Source organism: Bombina bombina, chromosome 2 (genome assembly GCF_027579735.1).
Source record: "Bombina bombina isolate aBomBom1 chromosome 2, aBomBom1.pri, whole genome shotgun sequence".
Taxonomy (NCBI): domain Eukaryota; kingdom Metazoa; phylum Chordata; class Amphibia; order Anura; family Bombinatoridae; genus Bombina; species Bombina bombina.
The window spans coordinates 1,326,356,716-1,326,373,553 of record NC_069500.1 but is presented as its reverse complement, the minus strand read 5'-3'; the positions used below and the strand labels follow the sequence as shown (position 1 = coordinate 1,326,373,553).

The following is a 16,838-nucleotide window of genomic DNA, read 5'->3' as shown; positions in this document are numbered from 1 at the left end:
GTTAATATTTTTTTTAATAAACAGCAACAAAACTTTCATAATAGGAAATAAAATATTAATATAGAAATTAAAACATTTCTTCTAAAGATAATGTTAATAGGCAAGGAAGAAATCTACACCAGTGATATCAATAAGCTAAATAAGGCCATAGGAATTTTTCTAGCGAGTTTAAATAAAAATAAATAATAATTAAAATCCTCATCCATAAACATATCAATGTAAACCACTGGTATTCAAACCTGTGCTCAGACCTCCCTAACCGGCCAGGTTTTGAGGATATCTGAACTGGAGCACAGGTGAAAATATTGAGCTGATTAGTAAACGGTTATTTTCCCTGCTCTCACCCAAGGTAATCCTGAAAACCTGGCCTGTTAGGGAGGCCTGAGAACAGGTTTAAAAACCAGTGATGTAAACAAATACACTGTATGGTTACAGTTTTCCAACTCTAACCAGGTATCTAAATAGTTAACTAACTGCCATTTTTTACTAACCATGTAATATCTAGAGGGTCATGTGATCCATAATTTGATAATATAATTTTAATTTAATAGTTGATTAATTATCCAATAATTTCTATCAATCATGTGACATTTGTACAAAACAAATACACATAGCTACCCATGTATTCCTTTTTATGACATTAAAATTGATATATTACTAGTGGCGCACTGTGCGCGTAAACACTGCAAGAATTACAAGTTAGCTGATGCGTGCTAATTTCAGGACATCGGATATTGCGACCACGTTAACTTCTTCTCCCTATAGACTTCAATGGAGAGTGCATACTGGAAAAAACCTAACACTTATCACTCGCGCTAACCCGACAGGAGTTAAACCTAGAATATTAACCCGAAGGTAGTTATGAATATTTTATATTCCAATGTTCTTCACATAGAAGAAATATTCATATACAGTGGATATAAAAGTCTACACACCCCTGTTAAAATGTCAGGTTTCTGTGATGTAAAAAAATGAGACAAAGATAAATCATTTCAGAACTTTTTCCACCTTTAATGTGACCTATAAAAACTGTACAACTCAATTGAAAAACAAACTGAAATCTTTTCGGTAAAGGGAAATAAAAATAAAAATCTAAAATAATGTGGTTGCATAAGTGTGAATACCCTTAAACGAATACTTTATTGAAGCACCTTTTGATTTTATTACAGGACTCAGTCTTTTTGGGTAGGATTTTTTCAGCATGGCACATCTTGATTTGACAAGATTTGCCCACTCTTCTTTGCAAAAACACTCTAAATCTGTCAGAATGTGAGGGCATCTCCTGTGCACAGCCCTCTTCAGATCACCCCACAGATTTTGAATTGGATTCAGGTCTGGGCTCTGGCTGGACCATCCCAAAACTTTAATCTTCTTCTGGTGAAGCCATTCCTTTCTTGATTTGGATATATGCTTTGGTTCGTTGTCATGCTGAAAGATGAAGTTCCTCTTCATGTTCAGCTTTCTAGCAGAAGCCTGAAGGTTTTGTGCCAATATTGTCTGGTATTTGGAACTGTTCATTATTCCCTCTACCTTGACTAAGGCCCCAGTTCCAGCTGAAGAAAAACAGCCCCAAAGCATGATGCTGACACCACCATGCTTCACTGTGTGTATGGTGTTCTTTTGGTGATATGCAGTGTTGTTTTTGCGCCAAACATATCTTTTGGAATTATGGCCAAAAAGTTCAACTTTGGTTTCATCAGACCATAACACCTTTTCCCACATGCTTTTGGGAAACTTCAGATGTGTTTTTGCAAAATTTAGCCGGGCTTGGATGTTTTTTTTTGTAAGAAAAGGCTTCCGTCTTGCCACTCTACCCCATAGCCCAGACATATGAAGAATACGGGCGATTGTTGTCACATGTACCACACAGCCAGTACTTGCCAGATATTCCTGCAGCTCCATTAATGTTGCTGTAGGCCTCTTGGCAGCCTCCCAGACCAGTTTTCTTCTCGTCTTTTCATCAATTTTGGAGGGACATACAGTTCTTGGTAATGTCACTGTTGCACCATATTTTCTTCACTTGATGATGACCGTCTTCACTGTGTTCCATGGTATATCGAATGCCTTGGAAATTCTTTTGTACCCTTCTCCTGACTGATACCTTTTAACAATGAGATCCCTCTGATGCTTTAGAAGCTCTCTGCGGACCATGGCTTTTGCTGTAGGATGCGACTAACAAAATGTCAGGAAAGACCTACTAGAACAGCTAACCTTTTATTTGGGGTTAATAAGAGGCACTTTAAATGATGACAGGTGTGTACTGACTCCTATTTAACATGATTTTGAATGTGATTGCTCAGTTCTAAAAACAGCTACATCCCCAGTTATAAAAGGGTGTTCACACTTATGCAACCATATTATTTTAGGTTTTTATTTTTATTTCCCTTTACCTAAAAGATTTCAGTTTGTTTTTCAATTGAGTTGTACAGTTTATAGGTCACATTAAAGGTGGAAAAAGCTCTGAAATGATTTATCTTTGTCTCATTTTTTTACATCACAGAAACCTAACATTTTAACAGGGGTGTGTAGACTTTTTATATCCACTGTATGTATATATATATATATAGTATATATGATTAATTTGTTTCTAAAATATATATATATATATACCTTTATATATGTGAATAGGTATATATAAGTATATAAAGATATATAGGAATATCTATTTAAAAATAAATAGAACAGTTTCCCCTATGTGAAGAACATTAGAATGTAAAATATTTACGGTACTTACATGTTTTCAGGTATTTGAATGGAAAGGGCTTTGAAGTATAAGTACATATGTTCATATGTGTATATATGTATCAACATACATACACATGTATACACATATTTACATGTGTGTGTATACATACATACATACATACACCTATATTTATTTATAAATACATTATATAGCCCTTTCCATTCAAACACATTGTCATTTACCATATATCTTTTGACCCTTATAACTTTTTTTTTAATATTTTTATGAATATTTTTATTAGATAGTGTATATATGAGTATTAATTTTATATTGTGTTTAATGCAACTTTTGCCCTAACCCTTTATGCGAAGTCTTCAGTTGTGCTAACCCGGTGAGCGCAAATTTAGTTTGCACTCGTCTGGTCGTGTTTTCTTTCAACTTCTAGTGGGCACAATATTTTAATATCATGTGCGCTATCGTTAGCGCTCCACTTGTAATAGAGCCCAAACTGTGTGAGATCTTATGCCGCTGTGGCAGATAAAAAAAAAAGTTTAGATGCTAATATGCATTAGTACTACCTGAAATATGGACGCTCACTATTCAAAATCAAGTGAAACACTTGATACACAGCACTTCTCCAAATGCTTTGAATTTTTCAGGAAGCTATAATATAATATAAGCATGACATTTTTCATACATCATTGTTTGTAATTGTTTTTGAAAAATCATGCAGACATGTCTCGAACAGAAATCCACACCTAGGGGCTGATTTACCAAGCCCCGTATCGCCCCCAATGCCTCCGTTTCCGTGCGAGCCTTCAGGCTCCCCAAAACAGGAGTTAAGACCGCTACTTCTAAACTCATCCGCCTGCTCTGAGGTGGCGGACAGCAATCCGCCTGATCGAATACGATCGGGTTAATTGACACCCCCTGCTAGCAGCCGTGCATCTGCAGGGGGCGGTATTGCACAAGCAGTTCACCAGAACTGTTTGTGCAATGATAAATGCTGACAGAGTATGCTGTCTGCATTAATCGATGTGTGGCGGACATGATCAGAGCACCTACAAAGAACAATTACATATAACTGTAGCATAAAAGGAAACAATTCAATATATTTGTTCACAAACATAAAATCTTATTTACCCTAAAAATCCTGAATAGATGACAAAATACAAAACGTCATGTGGTTTCCAAAGTTACACAAAGGGTTGTCCACTTTTCTTGAAGTAAATAAGGGAGACAAAATTGACAGATTTCATGTAGAAAATCAACTAATAGTTACAGAAAAAAAAAACACTTTTTTTTTTTATACAAACAAAATTCTTTATACTAAATGATCTTCATTCACACAGTGCAGCTCAATACATTAGATAACTTCCTGCAAATCTGGGATTTCTATTTATATCAAAAGGGATATGAAATCCAAAAGTTTTCTTTTGTGATTCAGACAGAGAATACCATTTACATTTTTTTTCCAATTTACCTCTATCAGATTTGCTTAGTTCCCATGAGCATACGCTGTTGGATATTTAACATTGCACAAGCAGTTCTGGTGAACTGCTTGTGCAATGCTGCCCTCTGCATATTTGCAGCCAATCGGCCGCTAGCAGGGGGTATCAATTAACCCAATCGTATAAGATGTGGCGGATTTATGTCCGCAGCCTTAGAGGAGGAGGCATACGAGTTAAGGAGCAGCGGTCTTAAGACCGATGATTCTTAACTCCTGTTTCCGACAAGCCGGAAAGGCTTGTGCAGAAACAGGGGCATTCAGGGCCATTCAGCCCCATCGGCCCCTATGTGTTGAAGAGATACCTAGGTATGGTAGGAAGTAGTGCCGCCATCTAATGCTCTTGAAATGGAAAACTTTCTTGCAAAACTGCAGCCATATGGGGCGGTTCCTAAGCATATGTCTCTGCTTTTCAAAAAAAGATTCCAATAGAAGGAAGACAAAGTGATAATAGTAGTAGATTAGAACGTTCTTTAAAATCACAGGACCTACCTGAATCATATCCCTTTAACTAAATAAGAGTACAAGAGAACACTATTAATTGTTTGAAAAGAAGATTTTTACGTTGGAAAAAATAAGGGGATAAAAAGAGCAGAGCCTATAAAAAAGTTAAATATGCAAGAAGAAAGCATACACATTGAAAGCACTCCCAGGTCAAATTGCAAGTTTGTTGCAAATGAACATCACTAAATTAATAATCCAAGCATAGAGTATGGAAATCGGAAGATTAACTAAATTAAAATATAACTTTTATTGGGTTCAAAAAATTAAAATAGGAAAGAACCAATTAAAATCACTCTTAAGTACCGACTGTAGTGTATAAATAATTTACATAGCCAATTGTTAGTTAAACTAACCCTTCCCATCTATACCAGAGTGCAAAAAATCACGTACCACTTAGTAAAATACAACAAAGTCAAATAATGTGATATAGTAGTATTAATTGTTTAGCACAACTGGTGGTTTAGTGAGTGAGAGAATAGAATGGGTACTGTGTCTCTGTTTGAGTAAACAGTTTAATTCAACCGTTGATGGTTGTGAGCGATATTAAGATTCATGTTATGGTGTGACACAACTTTAAACTGAATATACTGGCTTAGTAAATAACACACAGTTTATTTATAAATTTATTTTTACCTATATTGTCATATGAATAACGGTACTATTAGAGACGTTATCACAATATAGGTCAGGAGGTTGTGCTTTACTGTTGATTATCTTGTGTATTCAGTATTAAAATATACATTCAAGGCTTGTTATAGTGGTACTTGATACTATTAACAATTGCAGATAAATTATCTAGATATTCGAAATACCAGGATTGACTTATAAATTGTGTTAGAAATATTCTATACTGTGTAAGCACGGTGTAATATTATTAGATAGGATTTTGCTGATTGATGGTCTGATTTATGATTTATCAGGCAGATTGACGTATGTCTACCACTTATACAGAGTAAATACATTAATAACAGTGCTACCTATCCTAATCGGTCTCGTGCTTAGTAATAGAAACACAGTATGATAAAGCAATCCGCTCAGGTTATTATAGATCAAACACTCCCATAATATAGTGTTTTGTATAGTATACTTATATTAAAAAATCAGTGCGCCAAATACCTGTATATAAATTATATAAACATATAGTGCATCATAAGTAAAACACCTATACATATATAAACAAAAGTGACAACTGTGAAATTAAAAACAGTGTAGTTATAAACCCAGTCGAACCAAACCACTGATGTACGTGATGGGAATATTATAATGGACAGTTCATCTAGTCCATAATCCAAATCCTAAATCTGGAACGGATGGCAGGCTGCTTCTTCGAATTTCTTGTTGGTGTCCCAAGATGTTAAACTCTGCAGAAGTGAATGATAAAAAAAGAAGGCGCCACCATAGTGCACAATCAGATGTGTAAAACACGCCAGTTAAACAAGTAAGACCGTACTTACAAGCTGTAAGACACTTGAGAAGTGTCACAAACGCCTTCTGGACTGTTATGGAGTCGTCCAGCTAACTCACACTAGTGGATCTCAAAAGTCCTCTGGGATGTGAGGGCGGCGATGGCAAAGGAAACCAGCATCCAGCAGCAGCAGTTCCACAGAGCTGGCTCGTCCTGTACTATCCACTATTGTTGTAGATACAATGTATCAGATGGATAGATTAAATGAGTAAATAAATGAATAAAAGATACTTCGTGGCAAAAGTCTTGTAAAAGCAAACAGACTTTATTTGGGGTACAAAAGCACAACGTTTCTCGGTCTCTCCTGACCGTTTCCTCAGGTGCAATATACATAATAGTTTAAACCACGAACTTTTATTGCCGCATTCTCGGCGTCCTCTAAAATGAACAGCGCATGCGTGGAGGTGTGACCACTAATAGAGCTTCCATTGGTAGCTGGATATCCAATTATAAGAGCAGTAATATTCAAGCCTCTGTGTATAATCAAATCAATAGCGTAGCCGAGTAAAAGCTGCTATTGATGGTAACCAACCATAATCAGGCTGTACATCGCTCAACTATCTGAGCATATCAAAAAATATATATGTATCTTGAAATATGTATGAAATATATCAAGAGTATTGAGAGATATATTAATAAACTGAATCTGTATATATATGTATACACAGGGTTAAAATAACATAAATACTTAGCCGTTCGGTCACTCTTAGTGGTAACACCCACATCACAACTCAAATCCTAAAGCTAAACAGGTTGAACCAGTGGGTTTCTCTATCAGGATACAAATAGTATAGATAAAACACTATTACTTGGTATACAACTCGTTATATAGAACTATAGATTAGAACCTCATAATAAAAAGCCTATAAAATGCAGTATTCTAAAACATATGTTCATAATCTTGAAACATTGGCAGAGTTCAAAATCAAATAAAAACACAAATGTATCAAGGTATCATATCCTATTATTGGTATTGGACTAAATAAATATATGTAAATATAACACACCCTAAATACATGTATAAAAATATATATATATATATATATATATACACATATACACAAAAAGGTATTTGTAAAAGTATAAATATAACCATACATGCATATATGTATATACACACATTATATACCCACTGAGCATAAATAGATCAATATACAAATGGCATTAACAATGAAATACAATATGCCTGTCATATAATAGTAATATAATACATCTGTATTATTAACATGTGGTGTAATCAACGTCCCAGAGGGCCATAGTGGTGAATGTATCCACTAGAAGCCCTATGAGTATAATCTAAATATGTAGATATGCAACAAAGTGTAAGCTAAAAAATGTGTTAAAATATAATAAGATAACAATAAAATTAAAACTTAATTAAAAGGCAGCTTTTAATTAAGTTTTAATTTTATTGTTATCTTATTATTTTTTAACACATTTTTTAGCTTACACTTTGTTGCATATCTACATATTTAGATTATACTCATAGGGCTTCTAGTGGATACATTCACCACTATGGCCCTCTGGGACGTTGATTACACCACATGTTAATAATACAGATGTATTATATTACTATTATATGACAGGCATATTGTATTTCATTGTTAATGCCATTTGTATATTGATCTATTTATGCTCAGTGGGTATATAATGTGTGTATATACATATATGCATGTATGGTTATATTTATACTTTTACAAATACCTTTTTGTGTATATGTGTATATATATATATATATATATATTTTTATACATGTATTTAGGGTGTGTTATATTTACATATATTTATTTAGTCCAATACCAATAATAGGATATGATACCTTGATACATTTGTGTTTTTATTTGATTTTGAACTCTGCCAATGTTTCAAGATTATGAACATATGTTTTAGAATACTGCATTTTATAGGCTTTTTATTATGAGGTTCTAATCTATAGTTCTATATAACGAGTTGTATACCAAGTAATAGTGTTTTATCTATACTATTTGTATCCTGATAGAGAAACCCTCTGGTTCAACCTGTTTAGCTTTAGGATTTGAGTTGTGATGTGGGTGTTACCACTAAGAGTGACCGAACGGCTAAGTATTTATGTTATTTTAACCCTGTGTATACATATATATACAGATTCAGTTTATTAATATATCTCTCAATACTCTTGATATATTTCATACATATTTCAAGATACATATATATTTTTTGATATGCTCAGATAGTTGAGCGATGTACAGCCTGATTATGGTTGGTTACCATCAATAGCAGCTTTTACTCGGCTATGCTATTGATTTGATTATACACAGGGGCTTGAATATTACTGCTCCTTTCATTGGATATCCAGCTACCAATGGAAGCTCTATTAGTGGTCACACTTCCACGCATGCGCTGTTCATTTTAGAGGACGCTGAGAATGCGGCAATAAAAGTTCGTGGTTTAAACTATTATGTATATTGCACCTGAGGAAACGGTCAGGAGAGACCGAGAAACGTTGTGCTTTTGTACCCCAAATAAAGTCTGTTTGCTTTTACAAGACTTTTGCCACGAAGTATCTTTTATTCATTTATTTACTCATTTAATCTATCCATCTGATACATTGTATCTACAACAATAGTGGATAGTACAGGACGAGCCGGCTCTGTGGAACTGCTGCTGCTGGATGCTGGTTTCCTTTGCCATCGCCGCCCTCACATCCCAGAGGACTTTTGAGATCCACCAGTGTGAGTTAGCTGGACGACTCCATAACAGTCCAGAAGGCGTTTGTGACACTTCTCAAGTGTCTTACAGCTTGTAAGTACGGTCTTACTTGTTTAACTGGCGTGTTTTACACATCTGATTGTGCACTATGGTGGCGCCTTCTTTTTTTATCATTCACTTTTGTATAGTATATTTGCCCCACTTAATTGTGATACAAATAAGAATGTGAGTTGAATAGTTTCACATAAATTAGAAACAATTGTATTACTAAGTTCCACAATGTGTGTTCAGATGTAACACTATCAATAACAGCACTGTTACCATAAACCTGATATTAGTAATATGTAAATGTGTGCTAGCTCGAGTGCACTGAGTATTAAGGAGAGTATCTTCCAGCTCAGCCGTATGTGATGCGACTGCTCCTTTTATTGAGTGTTGTACTAGGTTGCTAGTGGCTGATAATGCTATTGCACAGTGCCAGGATTGAAGTTATGGCGGCAGCGCGCCTCACGTAGTTATTTATATAGGTGTAGATCACAAGTGTGCTACCCTGATGTTAAAAAGTACAAGCAGAAGTCAATTACGATTGTCATATAAGAATAATCGTTAGTACATTGATGATATGGTTAATGTATGCTTATTTCAACCATATATTAAAAGTTTCCCTTGCACTTGATCACCGGTAGTATTCAATCTCAGGTCCACTACTGTGTGTATGTAGCGGTCCTATAATGTGGTCTATTCTCCTTATGATCTTGACAAATTTACCTATGTATGATGTTGTCTTAAACACCTTAAAAATTATTTAAGGTAAATAGGGCATTGGCGTTACGTTAAAAGTATCAGCTAAATAATGCTAGTTATGCATCAGCCGTGCACTATCTGAAATGAACGCTCGCTCTCTGAGCCAACACACATAATATGACTTGGTAAGGTTACGCTCGTGAAAATAACTCCATGCACTCTCACACATACACACTGAATCTATAGGAAGGATGACTTGTATAATTGGCTAGCGATAGTTAAATCATAATAAATGCAAGAGTAAATTGTTACTCCAAATAATGACTACAGTAATAAAGCGGTAGCTTAAGGCTAATCTAAAACACAGGAGCTCCTAGGACTCCTCCCCATTGCCCTAACGTCCCTAACATGTTTTGCCACTTAGCGTGGCTTTTTCAAAGGACCTTTGAAGAGGACTTCAGTGTCAACCTGTGAAGCTCTGGTGAACTCCATGCCCAAGAGGGTTAAGGCAATGCTGGAAAATAATGGTGGCCACACAAAATATTGACACTTTGGGCCCAATTTGGACATTTTCACTTAGGGGTGTACTCACTTTTGTTGCCAATGGCTTAGACATTAATGGCTGTGTGTTGAGTTATTTTGAGGGGACAACAAATTTACACTGATATACAGGCTGTACACTCACTATTTTGCATTGTAGCAAAGTATAATTTCTTAAGTATTGTCACTATAATAATAAAATATTTACAAAAATGTGAGGGTATACTCACTTTTGTGAGATACTGTGTGTATATACTATATATCTATCTATCTGTGTATATATATATATACCTATATACAGTTGCAAGAAAAAGTATGTGAACCCTTTGGAATTATATGGATTTCTGCACAAATTGGTCATAAAATGTGATCTGATCATCATCTAAGTCACAACAATAGACAATCACAGTCTGCTTAAACTAATAACACACAAAGAATGAAATGTTGCCATGTTTTTATCGAACACACCATGTAAACATTCACAGTACAGATGGAAAAAGTATGTGAACCCTTGGATTTAATAACTGGTTGAACCTCCTTTGGCAGCAATAACTTCAACCAAACTTTTCCTGTAGTTGCAGATCAGATGTGCATAACGGTCAGGAGTAATTCTTGACCATTCCTCTTTACAGAACTGTTTCAGTTCAGCAATATTCTTGGGATGTCTGGTGTGAATCGCTTTCTTGAGGTCATGCCACAGCATCTCAATCGGGTTGAGGTCAGGACTCTGACTGGGCCACGTCAGAAGGCATATTTTCTTCTGTTTAAGCCATTCTGTTGTTGATTTACTTCTATGCTTTGGGTAATTGTCCTGTTCCAACACCCATCTTCTGTTGAGCTTCAGCTGGTAGACAGATGGCCTAAAGTTCCCCTGCAAAATGTCTTGATAAACTTGGGAATTCATTTTTCCTTTGATGATAGCAATCTGTCCAGGCCCTGATGCAGCAAAGCAGCCCCAAACCATGATGCCCCCACCACCATACTTCACAGTTGGGATGAGGTTTTGATGTTGGTGTGCTGTGCCTCTTTTTCGCCACACATAGTGTTGTGTGTTTCTTCCAAACAACTCAACTTTGGTTTCATCTGTCCACAGAATATTTTGCCAGTACTGTTGTGGAACATCCAGGTGCTCTTGTGCAAACTGTAAACGTGCAGCAATGTTTTGTTTGGACAGCAGTGGCTTCCTCTGTGGTATCCTCCCATGCAATCCATTCTTGTTTAGTGTTTTACGTATTGTAGATTCTCTAACAGGGATGTTAGCATTTGCCAGTGACTTTTGTAAGTATTTATCTGACACTCTAGGATTCTTCTTCACCTCATTGAGCAGTCTGCGCTGTGCTCTTGCAGTCATCTTTACAGGACGGCCACTTCTAGGGAGAGTAGCAGTAGTGCTGAACTTTCTCCATTTATAGACAATTTGTCTTACTGTGGACTGATGAACAGCAAGGCTTTTGGAGATACTTTTATAAACCTTTCCAGCTTTATGCAAGTCAACAATTCTTAATCGTAGGTCTTCTGAGAGCTCTTTTGTGCGATGCATCATTCACATCAGGCAATGCTTCTTGGGAAAAGCAAACCCAGAGCTGGTGTGTGTTTTTTATAGGGCAGGGCAGCTGTAACTAACACCTCCAATCTCATCTCATTGATTGGACTCCAGTTGGCTGACATCTCACTCCAATTAGCTCTTGGAGATGTCATTAGTCTAGGGGTTCACATACATTTTCCACCTGCACTGTGAATGTTTACATAGTGTGTTCAATAAAAACATGGCAACATTTCATTCTTTGTGTGTTATTAGTTTAAGCAGACTGTGATTGTCTATTGTTGTGACTTAGATGATGATCAGATCACATTTTATGACCAATTTGTGCAGAAATCCATATCATTCCAAAGGGTTCACATACTTTTTCTTGCAACTGTATAATCATGTATATATATATATATATATATATATATATATATATATATATATATATATATATATATTTGTGCAAAAAACATACATACATACATATACATATACATATATATATATCCATACTATAATCGCATTGGTAACGCGTCCGACGATGTCGCCAGTTGCGCACGCATCCTCAAATGAATATATAACAAAACCAATGGCACTACTAGTTAATTGTTTTGAACTCGGCCTGAAAAATTACCCCTGGATAACAAATATTAGTAATCTCTAATTTGTTTAGGGTATAGGTGCTGGTGTATTGATAATCATTTTATTTACAACTTGTAGCAAGAAGAGACTTGCTCACAAAAGAATACACATTATAGCACTCTAGGCTTGTGAATATTAGTTGCAGTATGTACTTTACTTGAATACAAGGTATTGACATGTACTAGTGAAACTAAAATTAAAATATAACTTTTAATAATATTGGGTTAAAATAGGATTTGAAATTAAAAACATACTTAAGCTGCAAAAGGTAGTAGATACGTCTGAGTTAAGTATTTTGTGGTTCTGCTTCACCTGTTCCCAAACTCTTTTAACTTCCGATTCTGCTAGACACAGTGAATCATGAAGTGACTGTTGTGCAGAAAGTATTTAGGTTATCCATTAACAACTTATTAGTCTCTTGTTGTTAACCCTAAGGTGATTTGGTTAATGGAAACAAAGTTAACACTTTTGGTTACATCTATAGTCGCGAAAATGAGTAATAACTAGCGTGGGTTCATGTCTATATGACTAGCTATTGGGTGCCCAAATTGTTTTAGACTAAAATAGTATAACAATGGTTCTACTTAATATCCAATTGGATTGTAATGATATTCGTGACCATATATATAAAGTTTAGTGTTCCATAAATATTTTCAACCAATGAATATTTGAATATTAGATTATTTGTGTATTATTGTATTCCACACCTTAGGCTAAAAGATAGCAATGTAGTGAGTAACCTTAAGTTAAAAATAGATAGAATATAAATCAATTCGTCTCTGGCATCCTATATATTATAGCTATTGGGTATAGTTCTATGTCTCTTATATACCCTAATTTTCTGGTTGTCTAATAGACTTACTGACAGGCACGCTTCTCAGTGTTAGCACTAATTGCACGCTCTCTGAAAATGTAAAGCGTGTTTCTAAGTTTGTCAGCGCTTCTGATATTTCTGTCTCTTGTAACCCTCAATATAGACTTGGCGTTTGAAATATTGTCCATCAGAGTTGCTTAAAGTTACAGTCAGTAGCTGAGTTATATTAGCTTGAACTATGGGGAAAACCGCTACATATTAAATATTCGGAGAGTGATTGGTCCGTTGGTAGACTAGCTAAAACATAGGCTTGTCAGTATTAACACTACTCCTCACGTTCTATAAAATATAGCGTATTTCTGAGCTCATTAATACAGCTAATATTCCTCTCGGTTGAAACTCACAGTGTCGGCAGAATGTTTAATATAATACACTTGATGGTTATTGCCTGACTGGTTTAAATGGAGTTACGGTCAGTGGCTGAGTTAGATTTAAATTTCATAAACTCAGAAAGAGCGTTGCAAATTATCAAGGTTAAGTGAAATTGCGGTCAGTGACTGAGTTAGATTTACTTTTCATGGATTCTGACAGAGCGTTACAGATTCGTGTTTAAAGAATAGCTGATCAGTCTGCAACTGAAAATGCAGTATGCTTGATAGTGCTCGATATTTTAATTGCAGTTGCCAAGGGTGTTAACTCTCTGTATATTACTGGAAGCTTACAGATAAAACGTTATAATGGTGGAAACAGACCACCTGTAACTATTATATTAGCGGTATCAACTACAGTAATTTACATGCAGCTTAAGGCTTGCCTAAAAACACAGGAGCTCCTAGGACTCCTCACCATTTCCCTATCTCTCCTGACATGTTTCGCCGTAACCCGGCTTTTTCTTTGAAAACACGGGCCCTCAAGCTCCATCTGGCGCTTGATAAATGGGCCCCCATGTATTAAATTAGGTCTATGTTGTTGTGCAACCCAACAGAGGGCATCCCGCTGTGAAATTTCAAGTATGCTTGAGCCTAGGGTAACTAATGCTTTTGATCTTGCTGCATATTTGTGCCAGTGGTATAAACGGGTATTTGGGGTGCCTAACCCTCCCTCCTCAGGCATCCTATATATGGTTGCATATTAGATCCTTGTTTTTTTTTAGTAACACTGAGTTTTCTGTTGGAGAAGAATGCTCCTCCATGTGTGTTAGTAATGGGTTGTGGAAATACTGGTTGACCCATATGGACACATATTTCATCAAACTGCACTTCACTCATGTAGGATTCTTTTGAATCTAGTAAAGGGTTTCAAATTATTTGAAGTAAGGTTTTTTTTTTACTAACTGTGACCACCAATCAGTGTTTAGCCCTCTTTTATTCCCCTTTAGGTCCATAAAATCATTTGTTTCTGCTGCACTACATGGTTGTAAACAATGTGATATTTCCAATTGCTTTGATGCATGTACTGTATTTATGTTATCAAATGTTATAATTTGTCACTCTTTTTTATGACACGTAAGTATTAATCCTCAATATAATATCTATTTTGTCCCATTTCTGCAATTTTATTTGGTTAATTTGGTGATTAGTTGACACATTACATATTAACAAAAAATAGTTTAGAGTTTATATCTCAAAATAACATAGGCAAATCCATACTTTTATACATAATTAAATTGATTTGATCTAATACTAATATCATCATTTGAACATTTTAGAATCAAGCCGACCCATTGTACTCCAGACTTGATGGACCATTCCCCATAAGGTACAGGATAATGAACATCAGATACACTAGGACATGGATAACAGGTAACTAATATTACACAAATTAAAGGTAAAAGATCAACAGCTGTCTTAAAATGTACTGACTTGATTTTGCTAATTTGATTAATGTTTACAAATAAATATACAGTATATAAATCCAGACCTTGAGAGTAGTATACTAGACAGGGTTTGAGAATCTCCTTGTCAAAACAAAGACATAAATGGATCAATTAAAAGGGACAATTTCTTTTTTGCATTACTGATCCTAACTTACTATGGAGTAGATCACAATCTTGTTATTGCCAGTATGGATTTTGAGTGACCACAAACCCAAATTGATTCTGCTGAAAAAAGACTTCAGCCACGAAAATATTAAGGAATCAAAAAATGAAATAAAAATGACAAACACAATGGCCTTTTCACCAATTTAGATATTACTTTAGAGGTGGTTTGAGTTAGTATTAAAATTACTAAGTAAAAATAGTTTTGGACAATTTAAGGCATTTGATGGGTATAGTGAACATGTGTGTTTAAGTTATCTGCATTGATAACACTGCACTGTGTGTTCGGTGGGTTATCTATATTGATAATACAGAACAAGTAATTAATATAATGTTTAAACCTTTTTTTTTTTTTTATTGTTTTTAATAATTGTTTTAATAATTGTTTAACATTGTAAGGTCAATAACAGTAAGTCCCACATGGACTGACATTGGTGAAAAATAGCAATACAATTACTTATAGATAATACAACTGTGTATTTTTATAACTCTAGCGTTGATGCATCACGGCCATGTAATTCAAGTCCTTTTAATAAGTTTGCATCATAAGAAGTCCATAGCCTCGCCTGTCTTGGCTTAGAGCTTGTAATTACATCAATATGCGATGTACAATAGCTAATGATACAAAACGTAATATAGTTCTGTTATTTAACATTACACTGTAAAGCTGCATCGGAGCAGTGTCATAGAGCAAGATAACCTGTATCATAGGTTATAATAACATTTTAACAATATAACAAAAATTCTGCACATTTAATAAACAAAATAGTGAAGAATTAATTTCATAATGATGCATGATATATGGAGATTAGAAGCAAATCTAGCAGAGTTGCATTTAACTTTTCCGACCTACATATGAATCCCAATAAAATTTGACACTATGGTAAAAGTCTACTTGTCCCTCTTAGAAATGGTGATACCTTTCTAGTATTATAGATTTGTGTACTTTTGATTCCCATTCTTGTATAGATGGAGTATTTTTTTTATTTTTTTTTATTTTTTCTCTTTCCTTTTTGTTTTTGTTTCCAATATATAGTATTTAAGTGTCTAACAGTATTTAATAAAATTTGATCTGAAGATCTCCTAATTTTGCATTTAATTCCACTCAAGTTGTTAAATAGACAAACATGAATTGACAATTGTAGATTACTATTTAGGACTGTATTGATATTATCTATCTCTCCTCTTTTCTTTTACTTTTTTTTTTCTTTTTTTTCTCCTCCTTTTATAAATAATTTATTAAATGTCAGTCTAAAAAAAAAATACAATTACATTCATATTCAGCAATACATCTTCATGTTTAACAACAGTACTTTTTTTCCCCCTTCTCCTTTCTTCTCCTTCCCTTTTCTTTTCAACAATTACATATTACAGCTTCTAGTCAGATATAAACATACTTAATCCGTCATATAATCTTATTGTAAAACTTAGATTTGATATCTATTTATATAATATGATACAAGTATTACTTAGCTCAACTATATAGTCTATCAGTATAAGTCAAATCCACAAGAATATTCTTTTTCAGAGCCTAATTCGATCAAATATAGCCCTTAAAATCTAAATTCTCCAACGATTACAAATCCAAACATTACTCTCTGAGAGGAGCCAAAATTCTGTTTTTCAACTGAGGTTCTAAGCTCTCAATGAAAACCCCCCATTTCTTATTGAACTCTGTTATT

General features: G+C 34.8%; 1 protein-coding gene across 1 annotated transcript in view; it reads left to right on the top strand.

The window, feature by feature from the left end:
- HGFAC (HGF activator) overlaps positions 1-16,838 on the top strand; it is a 337,074-nt gene that overhangs the window by 75,287 nt on the left and 244,949 nt on the right. The window contains exon 2 of the mRNA XM_053704187.1: positions 14,827-14,920. Within this exon, the coding sequence (XP_053560162.1) occupies positions 14,827-14,920 (94 nt within the window). The remainder of the gene's footprint in view (positions 1-14,826; positions 14,921-16,838) is intronic.